General features: G+C 43.5%; 6 protein-coding genes across 6 annotated transcripts; 4 read left to right on the plus strand and 2 right to left on the minus strand.

Moving 5' to 3' along the window:
* Positions 1 to 81: 81 nt before the first annotated feature.
* On the plus strand, positions 82 to 817 carry IL334_004961 (uncharacterized protein; the record flags this gene model as incomplete). Its single annotated transcript, XM_062936675.1, has 3 exons — positions 82 to 227; positions 301 to 633; positions 694 to 817. 3 exons carry the CDS (start codon positions 82 to 84, stop codon positions 815 to 817), a joined length of 603 nt encoding a protein of 200 aa, XP_062792726.1.
* Positions 818 to 4,242: 3,425 nt separating this feature from the next.
* On the plus strand, positions 4,243 to 5,992 carry IL334_004962 (uncharacterized protein; the record flags this gene model as incomplete). The annotated part of the gene is made up of 9 exons (XM_062936676.1): positions 4,243 to 4,366; positions 4,425 to 4,576; positions 4,668 to 4,724; positions 4,782 to 4,864; positions 4,926 to 5,017; positions 5,088 to 5,195; positions 5,265 to 5,442; positions 5,501 to 5,625; positions 5,715 to 5,992. The coding sequence occupies 9 exons, from the start codon at positions 4,243 to 4,245 to the stop codon at positions 5,990 to 5,992; spliced, it is 1,197 nt and encodes a 398-aa protein (XP_062792727.1).
* A 236-nt stretch (positions 5,993 to 6,228) lies between these two features.
* Positions 6,229 to 11,232, plus strand: IL334_004963 (uncharacterized protein; the record flags this gene model as incomplete). Its single annotated transcript, XM_062936677.1, has 33 exons — positions 6,229 to 6,271; positions 6,339 to 6,638; positions 6,704 to 6,742; positions 6,792 to 7,154; positions 7,250 to 7,478; positions 7,538 to 7,568; positions 7,784 to 7,804; positions 7,852 to 7,942; positions 8,017 to 8,041; positions 8,203 to 8,233; positions 8,286 to 8,396; positions 8,446 to 8,523; positions 8,573 to 8,657; positions 8,716 to 8,770; positions 8,815 to 8,874; positions 8,926 to 8,953; positions 9,005 to 9,026; positions 9,083 to 9,105; positions 9,166 to 9,198; positions 9,269 to 9,318; positions 9,369 to 9,396; positions 9,457 to 9,508; positions 9,556 to 9,575; positions 9,741 to 9,812; positions 9,867 to 9,900; positions 9,984 to 9,999; positions 10,055 to 10,113; positions 10,166 to 10,323; positions 10,387 to 10,485; positions 10,540 to 10,696; positions 10,756 to 10,803; positions 10,877 to 10,944; positions 11,020 to 11,232. The coding sequence occupies 33 exons, from the start codon at positions 6,229 to 6,231 to the stop codon at positions 11,230 to 11,232; spliced, it is 2,742 nt and encodes a 913-aa protein (XP_062792728.1).
* A 340-nt stretch (positions 11,233 to 11,572) lies between these two features.
* On the minus strand, positions 11,573 to 13,404 carry IL334_004964 (uncharacterized protein; the record flags this gene model as incomplete). The annotated part of the gene is made up of 5 exons (XM_062936678.1): positions 11,573 to 11,828; positions 11,922 to 12,133; positions 12,291 to 12,476; positions 12,542 to 13,033; positions 13,111 to 13,404. The coding sequence occupies 5 exons, from the start codon at positions 13,402 to 13,404 to the stop codon at positions 11,573 to 11,575; spliced, it is 1,440 nt and encodes a 479-aa protein (XP_062792729.1).
* Positions 13,405 to 14,193: 789 nt separating this feature from the next.
* IL334_004965 (uncharacterized protein) lies at positions 14,194 to 15,629 on the minus strand (the record flags this gene model as incomplete). Its single annotated transcript, XM_062936679.1, has 9 exons — positions 14,194 to 14,226; positions 14,337 to 14,413; positions 14,477 to 14,602; positions 14,666 to 14,681; positions 14,742 to 14,808; positions 14,860 to 14,941; positions 15,016 to 15,304; positions 15,386 to 15,480; positions 15,530 to 15,629. 9 exons carry the CDS (start codon positions 15,627 to 15,629, stop codon positions 14,194 to 14,196), a joined length of 885 nt encoding a protein of 294 aa, XP_062792730.1.
* An 834-nt stretch (positions 15,630 to 16,463) lies between these two features.
* Positions 16,464 to 17,182, plus strand: IL334_004966 (uncharacterized protein; the record flags this gene model as incomplete). The annotated part of the gene is made up of 6 exons (XM_062936680.1): positions 16,464 to 16,544; positions 16,622 to 16,633; positions 16,740 to 16,812; positions 16,935 to 16,965; positions 17,025 to 17,052; positions 17,117 to 17,182. The coding sequence occupies 6 exons, from the start codon at positions 16,464 to 16,466 to the stop codon at positions 17,180 to 17,182; spliced, it is 291 nt and encodes a 96-aa protein (XP_062792731.1).
* Positions 17,183 to 17,204: the final 22 nt, after the last annotated feature.

A 17,204-nucleotide genomic window follows, 5' to 3' on the forward strand; every position in this document is an offset into this window, starting at 1 on the left:
GTCAGGTTCTGCATGCAGTATCTTTCGCCAGCCCAGCAATCCAAAGCGTAGCCGCATAGAGGCTAACAGAATACTGGCAAGATGTACTCTACACTGCAGCGACTCAATCATCTCTCTTCGCTCGCTACGACCTATATTATGATCCTGTTAGGTCTGATATCGATAGCTTCGTTCCTTTCTCATCCTTCAGTCAATACAGGCAACGTGGAAATCAAAGATTTGATCATGTTAGTAGTCTTGTCACAGTCAGTCTTGCATGATGTAGAAGCTGATGATCACCTGATCGTATATAAAATATAGTCAAAAAGGCAGATTGAGGAGATGGGGAGCTAGACAAGAAGAATTAGCTTCATTACATTTCGATATCCGAACTGACCTTAACCCATTATTAAACTCTTACAACACCAAACAACTATTTGTCTATCTCACCGCATCCTACGAAGAAGGCTCTACTGGGAATGCTCATGAGGTAGTTGTATGGGATAGGATCATTCAAAGAGCAGATATAAGAGATATTAGAGCTGTAGGAAATAAATTACCGAAGGCTAAAGCAGGAAGAAAAGGTAGAGGAAACGTCAGAGTTGAAGCAGGTAAAAACAAATATCAATGGAGAAACCCTTCTGGTACTTTCAAGTGAGCCAATCTCTCATTTCTCAAAATCACAGTGATTGCTGACAGGTGATCTTATCACAGGGACGTCGAATACGCAAATATGACACTTCATTATCATCTCATGCCTTATGTAGGTGTCCTTTCTTCGGGTGTAGCAGCCACTGCACAAGGCCCAGTGACTATTCCGGAATTGATCAAGCGTTGATGTAAGTAGATTCGCATTCACTCATTATCACTCGAGCGTGCAATGCTGATCGGTGTGATAGCAGTGTTTGTACGAACTATGCATCATGATACATCATCGTATCTTTAGATTGGCTGGGTGGAATCTACATTATTTTCGCTCACGACTCTTCCGTGTACGGATAATGTGGTACTGGTGGAGATCAATCTTGCTTCGAGATCGGTTTGTAACAGTGTACGATCCACAGGTGACGAGGGGGTCAAAGTCTTCCCGACTCTCTCCAATAGGAAACATGGTTTGCGTCTTTCCCCTCGGATTCTTATTCATCATTTACATGTCTCTCATCTCTATTCCTGTTTTTGAACCATTCAGCTTATTTCACGAGGTAATCACACATAAAACGGATGCCTCGACTGCTACATCTTCAGGCTCTATCGGTTTGTTGAAGTCAATGTAGAACACCACTACGACTTAGTGCATTGATACCCGTGCATTTTACATACCCAAGTGAGTACTACAGCATTCGTTAACAACACAAAGGATCGCAAAAGTGAACCGTCAGATCAGCTCAAGCGCACACAGGATAAGTGGATGTCATTCCTAGACCACACAAGATGAAGAAGAATGAGGTAGACAAACAAGCTTGTATCGAATGGTTCTACTTCTTGCGCACCCATCTTATTTGATAATATACACAAGTGATCCGTGCGTTATCACTGACCCTGTTGAGTCATCCAATATCGGAAATATTGCCATCCGCGTTCTGATGAAAGCTGATTACATGTTGATTTGTTTAATGTTCTTCTTCTTCCTCTTTCACTCCTTCATGCCTCACCTTATTCACGTTAAATTTCTATTAACAGGTGTCTAACTATCAAACTTACAATCCGTGGAACCGTCTCTATCACCAAAATCGCCTCCTAAAGCAAATCTATATATACACACCATGCCGCATTCTGATTCCGATAGCGATGCGGAGCTTGATGGATTAGCTGAAACAGGAAAGGTCAGTGGTATGCTGACTATCACCACCAGAACAGTCTACAAACTGATTCATACCTATTCCCTTGCGTGACTAGCTTCTTCTTATTATCAAGGCAAGTTTGAGTGTTTCGGGTTTGCTCAAATTGTTCAAGATGTGGATGGAATATTGATGAGGAAGAGGAACCTTCATAGAACACTACCAGTCAGGAAACCACGTCTTTCATCGTTAGAGCAAAGACATCTTTCCAAAAGATATTCCAGGCCTACAACGATAACTTAGGTTCTGGTTCAAGTGAGTAATTTTATCGAGATCAACATGATGATGGAATATCCCGGTGACTTCATATCTTTTGGTCAGAGACGTGGAAGTTTCTTCTTGACGAGGTCAGAGTGTATGCTACCCATACACCTGAATACCATAACATGAAGGCCGGTAAAAGGTACACTATAGAAGCTGTGGTAGAGCAAGTAAGTTGAATTCATTTGCACGTTACAAAGTGAAACTAATCCTTTTTAAAGCTCGGAGGAGCACGATCGAATGCACATCCCAGCACGTACAATCAAGTTAAGGAGTTATCAATTCCTCGTAGATCAGAGAAAGCAGAGGTTGAACGTTTAGTTGCGGTTGAGGTCAGACGTAAGCATGAAATACTGTAGAGTACCAGTTTCAGAGTTAATATGTCGGCTTTTCAACCGTTACTACAAAGGCATTGTCATAGAAAGTTCAAAAATGTATGTCGTTGCATGTCGTGTTGATCTATAGCTACATAGTAAATAAAGATGGAATGTTTACTGATCCTCCTCGAAGTCCGACAATATTAAAGAGTTGCTATTATAATGTATTGGTATATGCGTGGGCGTGTGTACTACGAGAGTGAGTTTGCGAGTAGAGTTGGGTGACGGGAGATGTTCGATGTTCTGCGGAAGAATTGATATCAGCTGTCGCACTAAGGCAAAGGAGAACGAAATAACTTACCATCTAAGTTCCATCACCCACTATACCGTACCTCTACCTCCTCTTCGTCCACCTGAGCACATACCACAGGTGATGAAGTTCCAGATGGCGATTAATACGGCACCGATACCTCTGAAGATGGCAATGAACACGGAAGCGATTGCGCTTACAACACTAAAGAACAGACAATCTAGGTCAGTGGCAAATCTTTTTAAAGTGGCGGAGGCGAGAATAAAGTCGAGGTTAGGGTTCTAAAACATTACTTACGCGGACAATCCATTAGCGATAGCGGAGATGATGTTTCCCATTATGATATATTGATGGTTATGGTTAAATATTTGTGGTGTTAACGTTGAAAGTTGTAAAGACAGAAGAGCGAAAGCTTGAGGTGGGGTTCTGTTTATATATGCAAATTTCTCGAAGCAAACAAGCCAGAAAAAGTTATAATGTTTTTGTTTTGACGTTTGAAAAAATGACGTCACACACGTCACTCTCTCCGAAAATAAAAGCAAGAAAAGCAAAAAACCAAACTAAAATATCCGAAGGCTGAAAAAAGCAGAAAGGGAAAAAAAGAAAAGAGAAAGAGATAACAAGCATGAGAGGGCGAGTCCAATTGTATGTTACTCATATAGATCGATTCCAGGAAAAAAAGGAGTGGTGTATTATGACATAGTTGAGCGTTTCATATTTACCCCAAGAAGACCAAGCTTTTCCTCTGTCAGGTGTTACAGCCGCACTAATAGCTTGGCGCATGTGTGTAATGTTGGAAAGAAGCGAGTGCTCAATTGATCTAAGCGGTACCTCTGACATCATTGCTCCCATACATATATCGGGTGGCGCTGAATGAAGCTGCAACCTCGCCGCCGGTAGTGTTGTGACCAACTCTATCTCCTGCTCTTCGAGGAACATCACCCAAGGCTAAACCTTGTGTGAAAATTTTCGTTGTGTTCTTGTGGGAATACTTCGGAGTAGCTGAATATCGCGACGTCATGCTCATCATACGATGCTGTGCTATGTCCCTCCGGTAGTGAGGAACGGGTGTGATGATGAATCATGATTTCCAGACCCGCAGCTAGTATAGGAACGGGGACATTCAGTGACGTCTCTGTGGTACCGAACAAGGAGGTTCAACTTAAAGGAACATTCGAGAAGAGGACGTCCCCTCTCAGCTAGAAACGGGGCATAGAGAGGTACTTTCTAGAAAGAGTGTGTCACCTGTTACATTACTTTACTGCGCAAGAGTCAACTCAGCTTATCTTTGAGTTACCCATGACCGTCCATTTGATCAATGCCTTTGTCTACTCCGGATACCGTAAATCAAAAATGTTCGCAGAAGGATTTCGGCACAGCATGATAAAAATCTTTTCGGGCACCTCCGGGTGATGATGTTTGCCCACATTGCCCACCTTCACCTTTCATTATCGCTTTCCCGTTGGATCTCGTACACCCGTAATCTAGTCAAACAAAGATGTGATGTTTAGATGTTCATGCACTGATAATCAACACCATGACTGACTCTGCGCGACCAATCCTGGGAAGGGACAAACACCGACAACATGCCTTGGAGCTAATGACTGATCATCCATTGATTGATACTCATGTAGATCTACCTATGGTGATGCGGGCAGTCAGTGGGTGATTCTTCACACCATTCCGTTATTTGCAGGTCACGCTGAAGCGGTCAACCAGGTAGGAATCCGGTGGAAGGAGCTGCACAACTAGCAAAGTCATATCCTGGTCACGTTGATGTACCGAGAATGAGACAAGGGAAATTGGGTGGGCTGTTTATGGCTGTTTGGATACCATGTAGACCCGGAACAGATTATTGTTTACCAAGCGACGTAAGTGGGTTCTCCGATATCATCAGCTAGTGGAGATAAAGGACTCCGGTCTTAGCAAGCAGTCGCTCACATGCATTTGGGCTATCTATAGGACGTAAGGGATGCTCTTGAACAGATCGATCAAATTCAATTGATCATGCGAGAAAAAGTTAGTAATCTTTCAGATTATGAAGCTATACTCTTTGATCTCAATCAGTACTCGTAGGATTTTCAATACGCACGGAGCTCTGGAGATGCCATGAATGCTTTCAAAGCTGGTAAACTTGCTACTTTTATTGGGGTAGAAGGGTGAGTGTTTTCGGCACTCCTTAATCACATTGCGACCCGCTCAAGCAGATTCATTTCCAAGAGGTCACATGTTAGGGAATTCATTGTCTATACTTCGGATATGGGCACAGCTTGGAGTGAGATATATAACCTTGACTCATACCGGTCATAATGGTATGTAGTTGTGAGAACATCGACACGAATAGCGCTAAAAGTCCTTTGAAATATCTTCTGAAATTTCCAGCTTTCGCTTCCTCAGCTGGTAGTGGAGATCCAATTGAGCCTATTCATCCCGGGAATGGATTGACTGACTTGGGGAAGGAATTGATCAAAGAGATGAACCGTACAGGCAGTGAGTGATATGGACTATTTCTCCTGTTTATACATACATTGCAGCTGATTCAACTGATATGTGAAATAGTCATGATTGATCTTTCTCATGTATCGGATGAAACGATGAAACAATCTATAAGATTATCCAAAGCACCTATCATATTCTCTCATTCGAACGCACGTGCAATTTGTGATCACCCTAGAAACGTTCCCGACGATGTATTGGATATGATAGGCAGTGAAGAAGGGAAGAATAATGGAGTGATGTAAGTTATTTTCCTCGCTCATCAACTATTCGATATTTGCTAAATCAGACGACTATAGTCAATGTGTCTTCTGTCCTGACTTTGTTGATAAGGTCATTCCTTCCTTGGAGAAAGTAGCAGATCATATAGAATATCTAGCTAAGAAATGTGGTAAAACTCATGTCGGTATTGCATCAGATTTTGGTTCGTCTCATTTCAATGCTACATTTGTACATCATTGCATTCAATCGCTGACGATCGATCATTCGCTATGATGATTGAATTCATAATAGATGGCATAGAAAATAGTGTTCCAGGCTTGGAGGATACTTCTAAATATCCGGATCTGATAACTGAGATGATATGTAGAGGATGGACAGATGAAGAGATCGTCGGACTTATGGGAGGAAATCTTTTCAGGGTCATGGATGAAGTGGATAAAGTTCAACGAGGACTGGAAGCTCAAAAACCTTCAGGAGCAATATATGATAAAAGGCAAGATCTTGCTTCTTGGTGGGAATGGTTACCTGATGTCGCCAAGGAGACTTTCCCGAAACCAGTGGAAATTTAGTATGATAAGATGTCATTACCATTGTTTGTCGCATGAACATAAAAGAGTGCTCACAAGTGAGGACTTGTACACCGTGGGAAAGTTGATCAGGCCGGCTATTTCATTGTTTGGCTCCCATCAGCGTCCATTTGACTCAACGTTGATAGGTTTGGTATCTAAGTTTATACCCTAATCGCTATATTCCCTTCCAGGTCTGAATCTGACTTTCCGGTATAATTTCACGAGAACGGAGAGGGATGAAGCGAAGGAAGCCTGTCATCGTGTCTACTGCAGAGCCATGTAAGTGTGCCACTCCCTCGTATGTTCACATTGTTCAACTTGCTGACCAGCCGTTTCGCTAAAACAGTATCCGATGACGAATTCGCTGCTGAGTCGCGAGCTTCGGCAAAAGCATATGCTGAGATACAAAAATTTCAATCAGATAGAGAAAGGATAAGAGAAGAGAACAAGCAGAGAAAGAAACGAGGAGAAGGATCACTGGCTTTACCTAAATTACCGGGGTCCCAAAGTAGATCTGCTGGATCAATCAGGAAAAGGGAAGAATTTACTCCCAGCGACGATGATGAAGAAGAAAGCTGGGTAAATCACGGAGGAGGTAAAAGAGCCAAGAAGAGGAAAAATGAGGATGAGCTGGGTTTTGAAGGACGTAAGTCTATCATTCCGCTTCTTGTGTCGTTCACCGTAGCTCATGTTCGATACGAAAATGGGTAGAGGTGATCTTACCTTTTAACCCGTTATACTATCTTGCAGGTAAGTCTTTCATCTCTCATTCACGTTGTATGCTCAAGCCTTGTCATAGGTCTTCCTGATCCCGAAGGGAAAGCAGCAGAGATTGAGGCTGCCCGACAGAAGATCATAGACCGACTTGCGGGAAGGAAACCGGCATCTAGTCCTAGCAGAAGCTCCCCTCCCCCGACCAGTAGTAGCCCTACCAGACCATCCATCAACTCCTCACCGCTGAGCAGTAGTCCGCCAACGATGATCACACACTCGACGGAAGAAGAAGATCCGTTGGAAGAAGCGCCAGAAGGGGATTATGACGATGAGGAGAATGAGGTAGTAGTACCGTGGGGCAAAACTGTGGAAAGCAACGGAGCAGATGAGGATTCAGTGCGAGAGGGGGAAGAAGGAGTATATTCAGAAGACGACGAACTATTTTCGAGTGAGTGTCTGAGCTATATCCGCTGTCAAGCTGTAGAGGATAAGGATGAACCTGTATAGAATCGGAGCCACGATCTGTAATGCAACGTATCTCAGAGTCTGCCAAACTTCCTGAAATGGATGATCTTCCTCCATACAGACCAACTTTCCCTTTTTCTGATGAACAAGCAAGAACCGGCCCCTTTCCTCTGGACGATGAGGCCAAGGACATCGCCGTTCCGGCTTCCATCAACCGATTTCTCAAGGCATATCAACAAGTCGGCGCTCGATTCCTGTACGACCATTATAAAGAAGGTATGGGCGGAATTCTGGGTGATGACATGGGGTCAGTTTTCCAAGCATGTCCATTCGTACGTTTGTCAAGGCTAATCAATATTTTCATAGTCTAGGAAAGACTATTCAAGTGATATCATTCGTACGTAAAGCAGAACGACTTCAGCTGATCCACTAGCTCTCGGCCATCATGCGAAAGACAGGTACTTCAGTGGACTATCAACGGCGGAAAAAGACGATTAGGCAATCAAGCGAGGTCATGAATCCTCGACATTGGCCTACAGCGTTGATTGTTTGTCCGAAATCGCTCGTTCATAATGTGAGTACAAATCAGGTGGATTCATTTGACATTTAAAGTGGAGCAGAGAACTTGATACGGTGAGCCCATATCGAAGAAATCCTGTGTTGAGTTTCGCTCATCCAAGGTGCAGTGGGGCTATTTCGAATACGCTATCTGGCAATCTGACAACTGGTCAGATATACGGACATCTTTCACGCAAGGATTCTTCGATATAAGTGAGTGTCGTTCGATCTACCATTTGCTTACCATGTAGTCTTGGTCTCCTACGATACTGCTCGAAACACAATAGAGCATATCAAGGAATTACCGCTGTCGTGAGTTTTCCGAATCCTTACGTTTACTGACAGTCCCTCAGCGTGGTGATTGTGGACGAAGCACATCGTATGAAGGAGCCACGAGCCCAAGCAACGTTGGCCTTGAAGAAAATACACTGCAAGGTGTGCTTTGCTCTGACTGGTACCTTGGTGCAGAACAGGATGGACGAGATGTGGAGTGTACTCGACTTTGTGAGCTCGACGTCTCTTGGAGCACATGGTATCTCCAACTGATACCATACAGACACATCGAGGCTGGGCAGGGACTCTGAAACAATGGCGGGATTTCGCTGTCAACCCAATCAAGAAAGGTCACAGACACGAGGGCACAGCTGCAGAAGTAATCACTGCCATCGTGAGTCGCACCCTTGGTGGAGCAAGGATCAGTCTAACAATCCCTGCAGATGAGACTGGGTATAATGACTCAAAAGATCTTACCTCACTTCTACTTGCGGCGAGACAAAAGATTGATAGCTCACGAGGTAAGTCCCCTCCGATCCAACTGACACCGGATACTGAGCGGAAACATAGCTACCAGAGAAGAGGGACATGGTGGTGTTTTGCCCTTTAGCATCTACACAGATAATGGCATATCAGAATCTCATAGATTCTGAAGGTGAGTGCAGCTGACAGAGTCAGGGTGACCAAGACCATGCAGCTGACGACGAGAACAGATATCCAGTTTCTGTTGAGACGTAATGACCCTTGCGAATGCGGGTCTGGTTTAAAGTGAGTGTACGTCGGTACAAACAACGCTGACCACGCAGACGGAGCAAATGCCATCATGCGAAAACTTCGAATGATGAGACTGTCAACGATGTTCTGCTGAGAAAGTGAGCTGGCTACCACGCATATCTTTTTAGGTTTGACCTGATATCTTGTAGCCTATCGGCGTGCAAGAAGGTTGCAAATGTGAGTCGGTGTTCCCACAGCTGATGAGGTCTCGTATTGATCATTTAGTAGCACTTCGGACTCTTGTATCATGGTATGTTAACGCCCATTCGACGAACTTTGTCGTTTTCGCAGCTGATCGTTATTCAGCTAAGGATGATTCACTACACACTGTTCGTTGATAGACTTGTTTCTCTTGCCGTCCAGGGAAGCTAATATCCCCTTGTGCTCAGCGGGAGATCAACAGGCATTTCTTCAAGATATGTGTGAGTGAAGTTGTTAGTGAATACAAACCAGTCGAGCCCAAGGTCTGACGCCGTGCATTCCCCTCCATAGACTGGGCAGGACTACGACACGAAGCAGCGTAATGTGATTCAAGCTGCCCTGTTCGTCATACCTTTAAATTACAATGAAATCATCTAATGCCAAATTGTAGGGATTCCGAGAATTGCGGGAAATGGACGGTGAGCTCGGGTCTGAATTTTGTAAGGTTTCGTCACAAATGAGCTGACGCAGTTGTATAGCTTCTTGAGCAAATGATGGTACAATGGCGCAATGATCCAATGAACAATAAAGGTAGGCTGCAAGGTCGGCAACAGAAGATGTCCTGATCCTCATGATAGTCTTGATATTTTCGAACTCGGTGCGACTGCTCAAGATGATATCTGAATTTATATCGACTTCATCAACACGTAAGTCAAAACGGACCAGACACTCGTGCTGATTAGTAGTTGCCGGATTTGCTTTCGATATGCTTACTGGAGAAGTTAGTAATACTGAGAGAATGAATATGGTGGATCGTTTTCAGGACCAGAGCAGAGATCATTTCGTTCTGCTTATTAGTACTTTGGCTGGAGGTGTTGGGCTAAATTTGACAGCGGTACGTACTTGAGGCCTGATCATGCGAATCTACCAAATTGATACATCTGCATAGGCCAACAAAGTTGTAATCTTTGACCCTGATTGGAGTGAGTTGCGAGGAGAGTCTTTAGCGCTAATGATATAGATCCGGCAAACGATCTTCAAGCTATGGATCGAGCTTTCCGTATAGGCCAGAAACGTACGGTGTAAGTAACTTTGAGCAAGGCGGATACCTCTTGAAAGCTGATTTATAGTACTTAGTGACGTTTATCGGTTGATTGGTCAAGGTACTGTTGAAGAGCTCATGTATGAGAGACAAAGTAAGTCTCCTGCGTGGATGTGGTGAGACTACTGGCTGAGTTCGTTGGAAAGTCCACAAGCAGTCAAGGTCACGGCAGCTCAACGATGGGACTTTCGAAAGCCGAATGCATCAAGGCTTCGACGGAGCAAGAACAGAAGCAGATCAAGGTGAATTGTTTGGTATACAGAACATATTTCGTTTTGATCCGAAAGGGTTTGTCTCCAAGAACGTAAGCTGCTTCGTTTACTAGAAAAATTGATATCGGGATCTCCTAATTGACTCAATTATCCAGATTGAGAGAATTCGTCAAGCGGAAGATCGCTTCGTTCAAGATCTTATTGAAGCGGAATATAACGATTCTGAAGCTGAAGATGATGACCACGCGTCCGAAGTAAGTGATATTACATATCAGTACTGTAATCAGACTGACTTATTTGGTTGACAGGATGAAGCAGGGAAGGCAATGAGAGACGAGCGCAAAGCTCGTGATCTTCATCGAGCTCAGATCAAAGCTGCCAACAAGCGAGCTGGAGAGAACGACGTGATGTCTAGGAAGAGGAACGATGAGGTAGTAAAGGATCTTCTAGGTCATGAAGGTACCGGTACGTTCCCCCGCTTGACTAGCTCTGATTCATGCTGACGCTGTGTGGCGCACCTATAGGGACAAAGAGAGGTAGTGAGGATGTTTTGCAAAGGCTAGGAGTGAATAGTAAGTATCCATTTATTCAATCACTATGGCTGCAACATCGACTGAAAACATACAAATTCCACTTCAATTACAGCTCGCGTTCACGAACAGGCTTTCAGGGATTCCCCAGAAGAGAGAGCAATTTATGAGATTGGTGTTCAAGTGAGTAGCATAGCCGAATCCTTCTCTCTGTTTATGCCGTGCTTCATGATTGTTTGACTGAGCGTATATTATCAGGTACTCCAAAAGAACCCCGACCTAGCCAGAAAAGTCAAAGCCAACGATTTGGGTAAATTAGGCCGAGTAATAAAAAGACGCGAAAAGGCTACAGAAGGAGATAGTGCCCATGAGGCCGAACCATGGCAAAAGAGGATCAAAGAGAGATCTGCTAGAGGTAACAGAGAGCAATCGAAGGATATCAAGAGAGTTCTGGCTGAATTGAGTGATTGACATCACCAGGAAACAGAATATGATGATGAGTCTTGCATTTGTTGTAACACGTATAACACTATATTACAGTACTATGGTAATACTATAAGCACTTTTTGGTATATCTGCCCATCTATAAAGCCCCCCCCCCCCCTAAGATACCTCAATCTCCTTGTCTAAAAGATGACGGAGGCAACGCAACACAATTACGCCATTTTGTATATATTTCATCTATGTTAATTCTATATTTCATAAACAATGCCCATTCCCAATGTACTACTATAATTGAGTTTGCAGTTGATGATCTCCGCCCTATAGACCTCCTTTAAGACGAATAATCCCCAGATGGTTTGATTTGGGACTATCTGGTTTTGAATACTCTATCCGGAACATTTTCGCCATCTATATGTCTTCGCACATTCTCACTTCTCATTATGCCGTTGGGATCGACTCGATGTAAGACATCTTTGAAATCATTGAATTTAGGATAAACAGCTTCGAGATCTTTTGGTCGGAGTGTATGTTGTTTAGCCCAATGAGGTCTTCCACCGTGAGAAGCAAGGAGTGAAGCGAATTTTTCGTGGAATTTGCGGTATGGTACTGCAAGACCGTATGGTCTGTGAATATAACCAAAAATGGAATAAAATGATTCAGCGAATGATCAATAAGACGTCTTGCTTGACGGGAAGATGGCAGTAGTCCGAACTCACCGATAAGTGACCACACCGATCCAACAAGTCTCTCGACCATAACTTGGACTAAGCCAAATATCATCTTTTGCAGTCCATCTAATTTCTATAGGGAAATGGACTCTTAATCCATTGGGATCAGCCGCTTCTTGATTCAACCATACTCGCATTTCTTCGAGACATGTTTTGGCTAAGGAAGAATCGATTGCCCATTCGAGAGCGTATTGAGGGAACTGGAAGGAATAGATATAGTCAGTTCTGCACCTTTCGAATAAAGTCAAGGTGTTCTTGGAAGATAACGTGAGCAATAAGATGTAATGATTATGTGGCAGGTAATCGAGTGTATATGATAGGAGCACATCATAGCAAGAAAGAGGGAACGCAACTTACCAAACAATCAAAATTGAGAATCTTATAACCATCATCTACAACTTCACTGTCCTCTTTCGATAACCACCATGCCCACCTACCAACGTATGGGGTGAAAGAAGGGAATATGCGAGACACGAATAAGAAGAATTGAGTGAGGTGGAAACTTAGTATATGAGCGAGCAATGATGATGTGGGTTGGGCGGGCTATATAAGAATGTAAGCTTAAATTTGTTCGAGTTGAAAGAAGTGAAAGACTATAGATAACTCACTTGATATGTCCTGTTGGCTTTTCCAATGACCATACCCTTTCCATCAGGATACCACCAAACCCTGACATGTTCTGCTGAAGTTTTGATATGATCCAAATTATCTAAAACGTAATCTATTGTTTCTGAATGTTTGGTTTCTTTCAATCTGAATGCTTCTTCAACTTCAATCTCAACTTCCAACATTAAACCAGTTGCTCCCAGTCCACATAAACTCGCTTTGAATAAATCTGGATCTTCGGTAGGAGAGACTTTGACTACAGGTGCACCAGGTAATGGTAATACCAAAGTTAAAGATCTGACATGTTGAGATAATACTGGAAATTCGACTCCCGAACCATGCGATGCTGTCGATATCAATCCTCCGATGGTTTGATCTGATATCGATCCGATGTTTATCAATGCTAAAGGTGGCGAAGATGATGCTAAGGTAGAGTGGACTTGATGTAATGTAGTTCCAGCCAAGAAAGTAGCGGATTGTTTTTCATGATTGATCTACAAGAAGGACGCCAATCAGCATATGAGAGAAGAAAAATGGGAAAAAGACGAGTAAGCGTTGCATATTGACTCACTTTAGCAACACCTTTCAACCCTTCCATTCTCACTAACCAGCCATTTGTACAAGCCAAATCCGATGGTGAATGACCTACACCGACTGGATGTACTCTCGCACCTTCCCTCCTTGCCAACTCGAGTATCTGTCTACATTGTATGGCCGTGGTGGGAGCGAATACCCTTTGAGGTTGACATTTGAATGTCTTTGCCCAATTGCTGAAAGTAGCTCTAGGTGATGATGTCGGTATCGAAATAGATTCAAGAGCAGACTGGAGGACTGGTGTCGGTACAGAGAGAAGGTCTCCTGACATTTTGAGAATGATGAAATCTGTTATATCCGGTGTGTCTCAAACGATGCGCTTATAAGAAATAAAGAGGCGAAACCAACTTGTGATCGGGCTTTGCTTTTTTTCTGACCAGAGGTGTTTGCAATTAGCGCAGCGTTGAGATCACCGACACTAGTGGGTATATTGAAGTTGTGGAAATGTTTGAACAGATAAATATGATGTTCGTATGCAACGGAAATAGTTGATGATCGTAACATCACATCTCATCGCATCGATGGCGATTGTGTATACAGCCAGCCAGTAATTTTTCTGGATTGATTGCTCATACGTTCAGGGTAAAAACAGTCTCAGTACACTTTATTTTGTAAACATTGCCAATTTACCCCTGAAATCGGAAACTGATGGGTGTGAACAGTGACAGCTCATTTGGGCAAGTAAATCCCAATCCGATACAAAACCCATCGAAGGTGAGATCCGTAATTCATGACTCATACTCTGAACACTTTCGCCCCTCCCCTCCCCCCCGGCTCTTCTCATCGATGCACAAAAAATGCTGTTGCGGCACGACGACTGCATTTTAGAGAATTAAGATACAGACCAAATGTTGTCTAAAATGCTGCGATCGAAATCGGAAAAACGGATCTATCCGTACTGATGACTAAGACTTGGAACAAAAGGTCCCACACGTGCATGGGATACGCGCTACCATATCATCAATGTCTTCGATCACGTCGGTAAGAATCTTGACCTTTTTATTTAGGTAACGATTATTCAGCATATGCTCGGGCTGAACAATGGTATGATCTGTTCGACTTACGCTTCATGATACATCTGATCATCCGTTCTCTGTATATTCGATGGCCATTCAACCACATCAGCATTCCTTAGCGTCAGACTACACGAACGTAGTCTCGCTGGACATTCCCGGTCAAAACCGAAATGGAAATGTTACTCACCCTGAAAACACATATCCCTGCGAATATAGCGCTGGTGAAAACAAGTGAATCGTACACAAACCAGAATATGAACCAAGCTATAATATAGGTTTAGCTTCTGATTACATCATCACTCATCCATGGACGATCATGTAACGTACAGCTTGTCGGCCACCCTAACAGCTCAGAGAATTGAGCACAATCTGATGTGTTTCTTTTATCAAATAACCTCTCATCTACATAATCCCATACAACGTAGAAGAGGTTCATCACCCCTACAAAGAGGACTAACGAAGTCAAAGTGAACTCAGTGTGCAGTAACGTAGACGCAAAAGTGTAGAAAAATATACCGTAAAAGCGTAATGCCTGGAGAGGTCATTTCACTGGGTCAGTTCCCGCAATTAACGATTATAAACCTCAACTCACATTACCGTGATCACCGAACCAGAGTCCAATCAAGATCACTTCGCATCCGATTATACTGGCATATGCTCTGTACACAACATTAGATTTCATGCAATATTGGGTGAAGAATCGTACTCACATCCAATGATCCGCTCTTAAGATAGGTACTAGCAAGCCAATATGAAGCACCAAAGCACAAACTTTTGACGCAACGATATCGACTATTGTGCTCGTCAATCACATCCTCTACATCGTTAAAGTCGTCCTAGTCAAGGACTTACAAGCGCAGAACTACGCATCAGCTTAGTACATCTCCCAGATGTACTCACAACGAACAGAAACCCGATGAGTGAAGATCCTATATATCCAGCTGCCAATGTACCCACTGCACTTGGACTCCAAAAAGTCTGAGCAAAACTTGGGAAAGCGTATGGATCACGTGGTATTCTCGGTGTAGTTCGCATCAATCCCATCACATGTGTTGCACCTCCGTCATTTGGGTCGATACAGATACTGACTACTTGGCCACCACATATAAGTCCCACTATCAAGTGCGATAACTCGTGAAGTCCTACAGTCAGTAACTGAGGGACTCGTTAGCGGATACTGGGTGGATGTGGTTAGAGAAGGGGAAGTCGTTTCACTCAAAAATGGGACACACATACCTTCAATCCTGATATAGCTTCCCTTAGCACCGGTAGATTCCATGCTATCAGAATTGCTAAAAACATCACGCACGCCGCTATGACGGTATTCGTTTCTGAAAGACACCTTTATCAGCGAGTCAATTTTGCCGATGAAGGACTTACGAAATGTGTTTGGTGAGATATTCGGGTCTCTTGTCGTGAAGATGTGTATCGGTGATGATTGGGGAGGGAACGTCATGTTGGTGAGCGTATTAGGCGGCATCTTGGATAGGGAGAAATGTCATAAACAAGTATGATGATGAACCAAGAAGAGCAAGAACGATTGTATTTTGTAGAAGACGATATACGGTTATGTGAGTAAGAGGTAGACTTCTAACAATGAAAGGATGATTAACTGTGCTTTGATTTGGGTAACTTTCCCGAATTGAGGTATATTTATGGTGCGACTCCCTTTGAAGGCTGCCAAATTGATCGATATCTAGGTGGTCGCAAGGAGTGTTCACAAGCTGTGGATTGAAAAGATAGCTTTCAAGATGAACGAAGGATGTCGTATATAATGTTACCTGCTTTCCATGCCAGTTACGAGAATGGAATGGAATTGCTCAAGTCGTGTTGTTTTGTATCAATCTTTGGGTTGATTGATATTCTACACTTTTTGGGGTAGAGGACCGTGCGGTGGACAAAATATCAGACTTGTCCTGTGCTGCCTACCTTACTCCCTTCCTAGCCTTGTGAATGATACAAAGCACGAATAGTCTTTTGGTGCTATCATCTCTCTGGCAACACTCTCTGATAGACCTTCCCCTCATGCAAGGTATCACTCATCTGTCGATCATTTAGAAGATGTTTAGGTATAAACAACAGATGCTTTACATATTGGTCATTCCGGTTGTACCTCATCCCGATTGAATCCCCTCCTCCCCTTGACACACGATTCAGATAGGCACGCGGACGGGTGAGGTGATTTGATTCCGTCTCACACTTGAAGATCCCTTCCCACATCCCAATTGACGTCGAAATATGGTCAACTTTGGAGGATATGACATTCGATTCTTGTTCGTATATATACAAGACATACCAAGACACCAGTTCCAAAATGTCAGCTCCCGCTACCGTCCCTACCGCTCCTGCACCAATCGCTGCACCTATCCCCAGCGAAGACCAAATTGCCAGGAAGGTGAGCTCGCGTCCTTCCCAATGATGCAGGACCAAATGGGTTTGAACTATAGCTGATTATGACAAATCCACATACAGTTCGATAATTGCGTGAGTTACAGATCTTCGACTTTGTTGCGAGCTCAAAGCATCCTCTAAACTGAATGATGAGCGGTATTTCTGAAGAAAGGTGCTGATCATGCGGCAATCGAAATAGGTTGCCGACCTTCTCGTCAATGCTGGTCTCGGTTTTGGTGTTGGTGTAGTTGCTTCTGTACTCCTTTTCCGACGTGAGTAAAGTCATTTGATGCGCACAACGCTGTCACATTATCTCTGTGACATAGTGTCCTTTTCCATCTCCGCTATGATATTCCAGGTTGATACGTAATCGCTGATCATACGATTCCTGCAGGACGAGGATGGCCTGTAGCTCTCTCCACTGGGTGAGTCCTTGTCTCATGTTCCGTCTTTGTACAGATACAAAGCTGACTATTGATACCAGTTTCGGTGCCGGTGTCGCTTACTCAAATGTGAGCTCGTACATTGCTCCCTTCTGACACGCCTCGTTACTAATCTTTTCTTCATTGGCTATAGTGCAACTACTCCCTTAACCCCTACGTCCTTCCCGGAACCAAGATTCTTCCATCCAACAGGTCATAAGAGTGTCAGGTATATAGAGGTA

This window comes from Kwoniella shivajii, chromosome 6, assembly GCF_035658355.1.
Source record: "Kwoniella shivajii chromosome 6, complete sequence".
NCBI classification, from domain to species: domain Eukaryota; kingdom Fungi; phylum Basidiomycota; class Tremellomycetes; order Tremellales; family Cryptococcaceae; genus Kwoniella; species Kwoniella shivajii.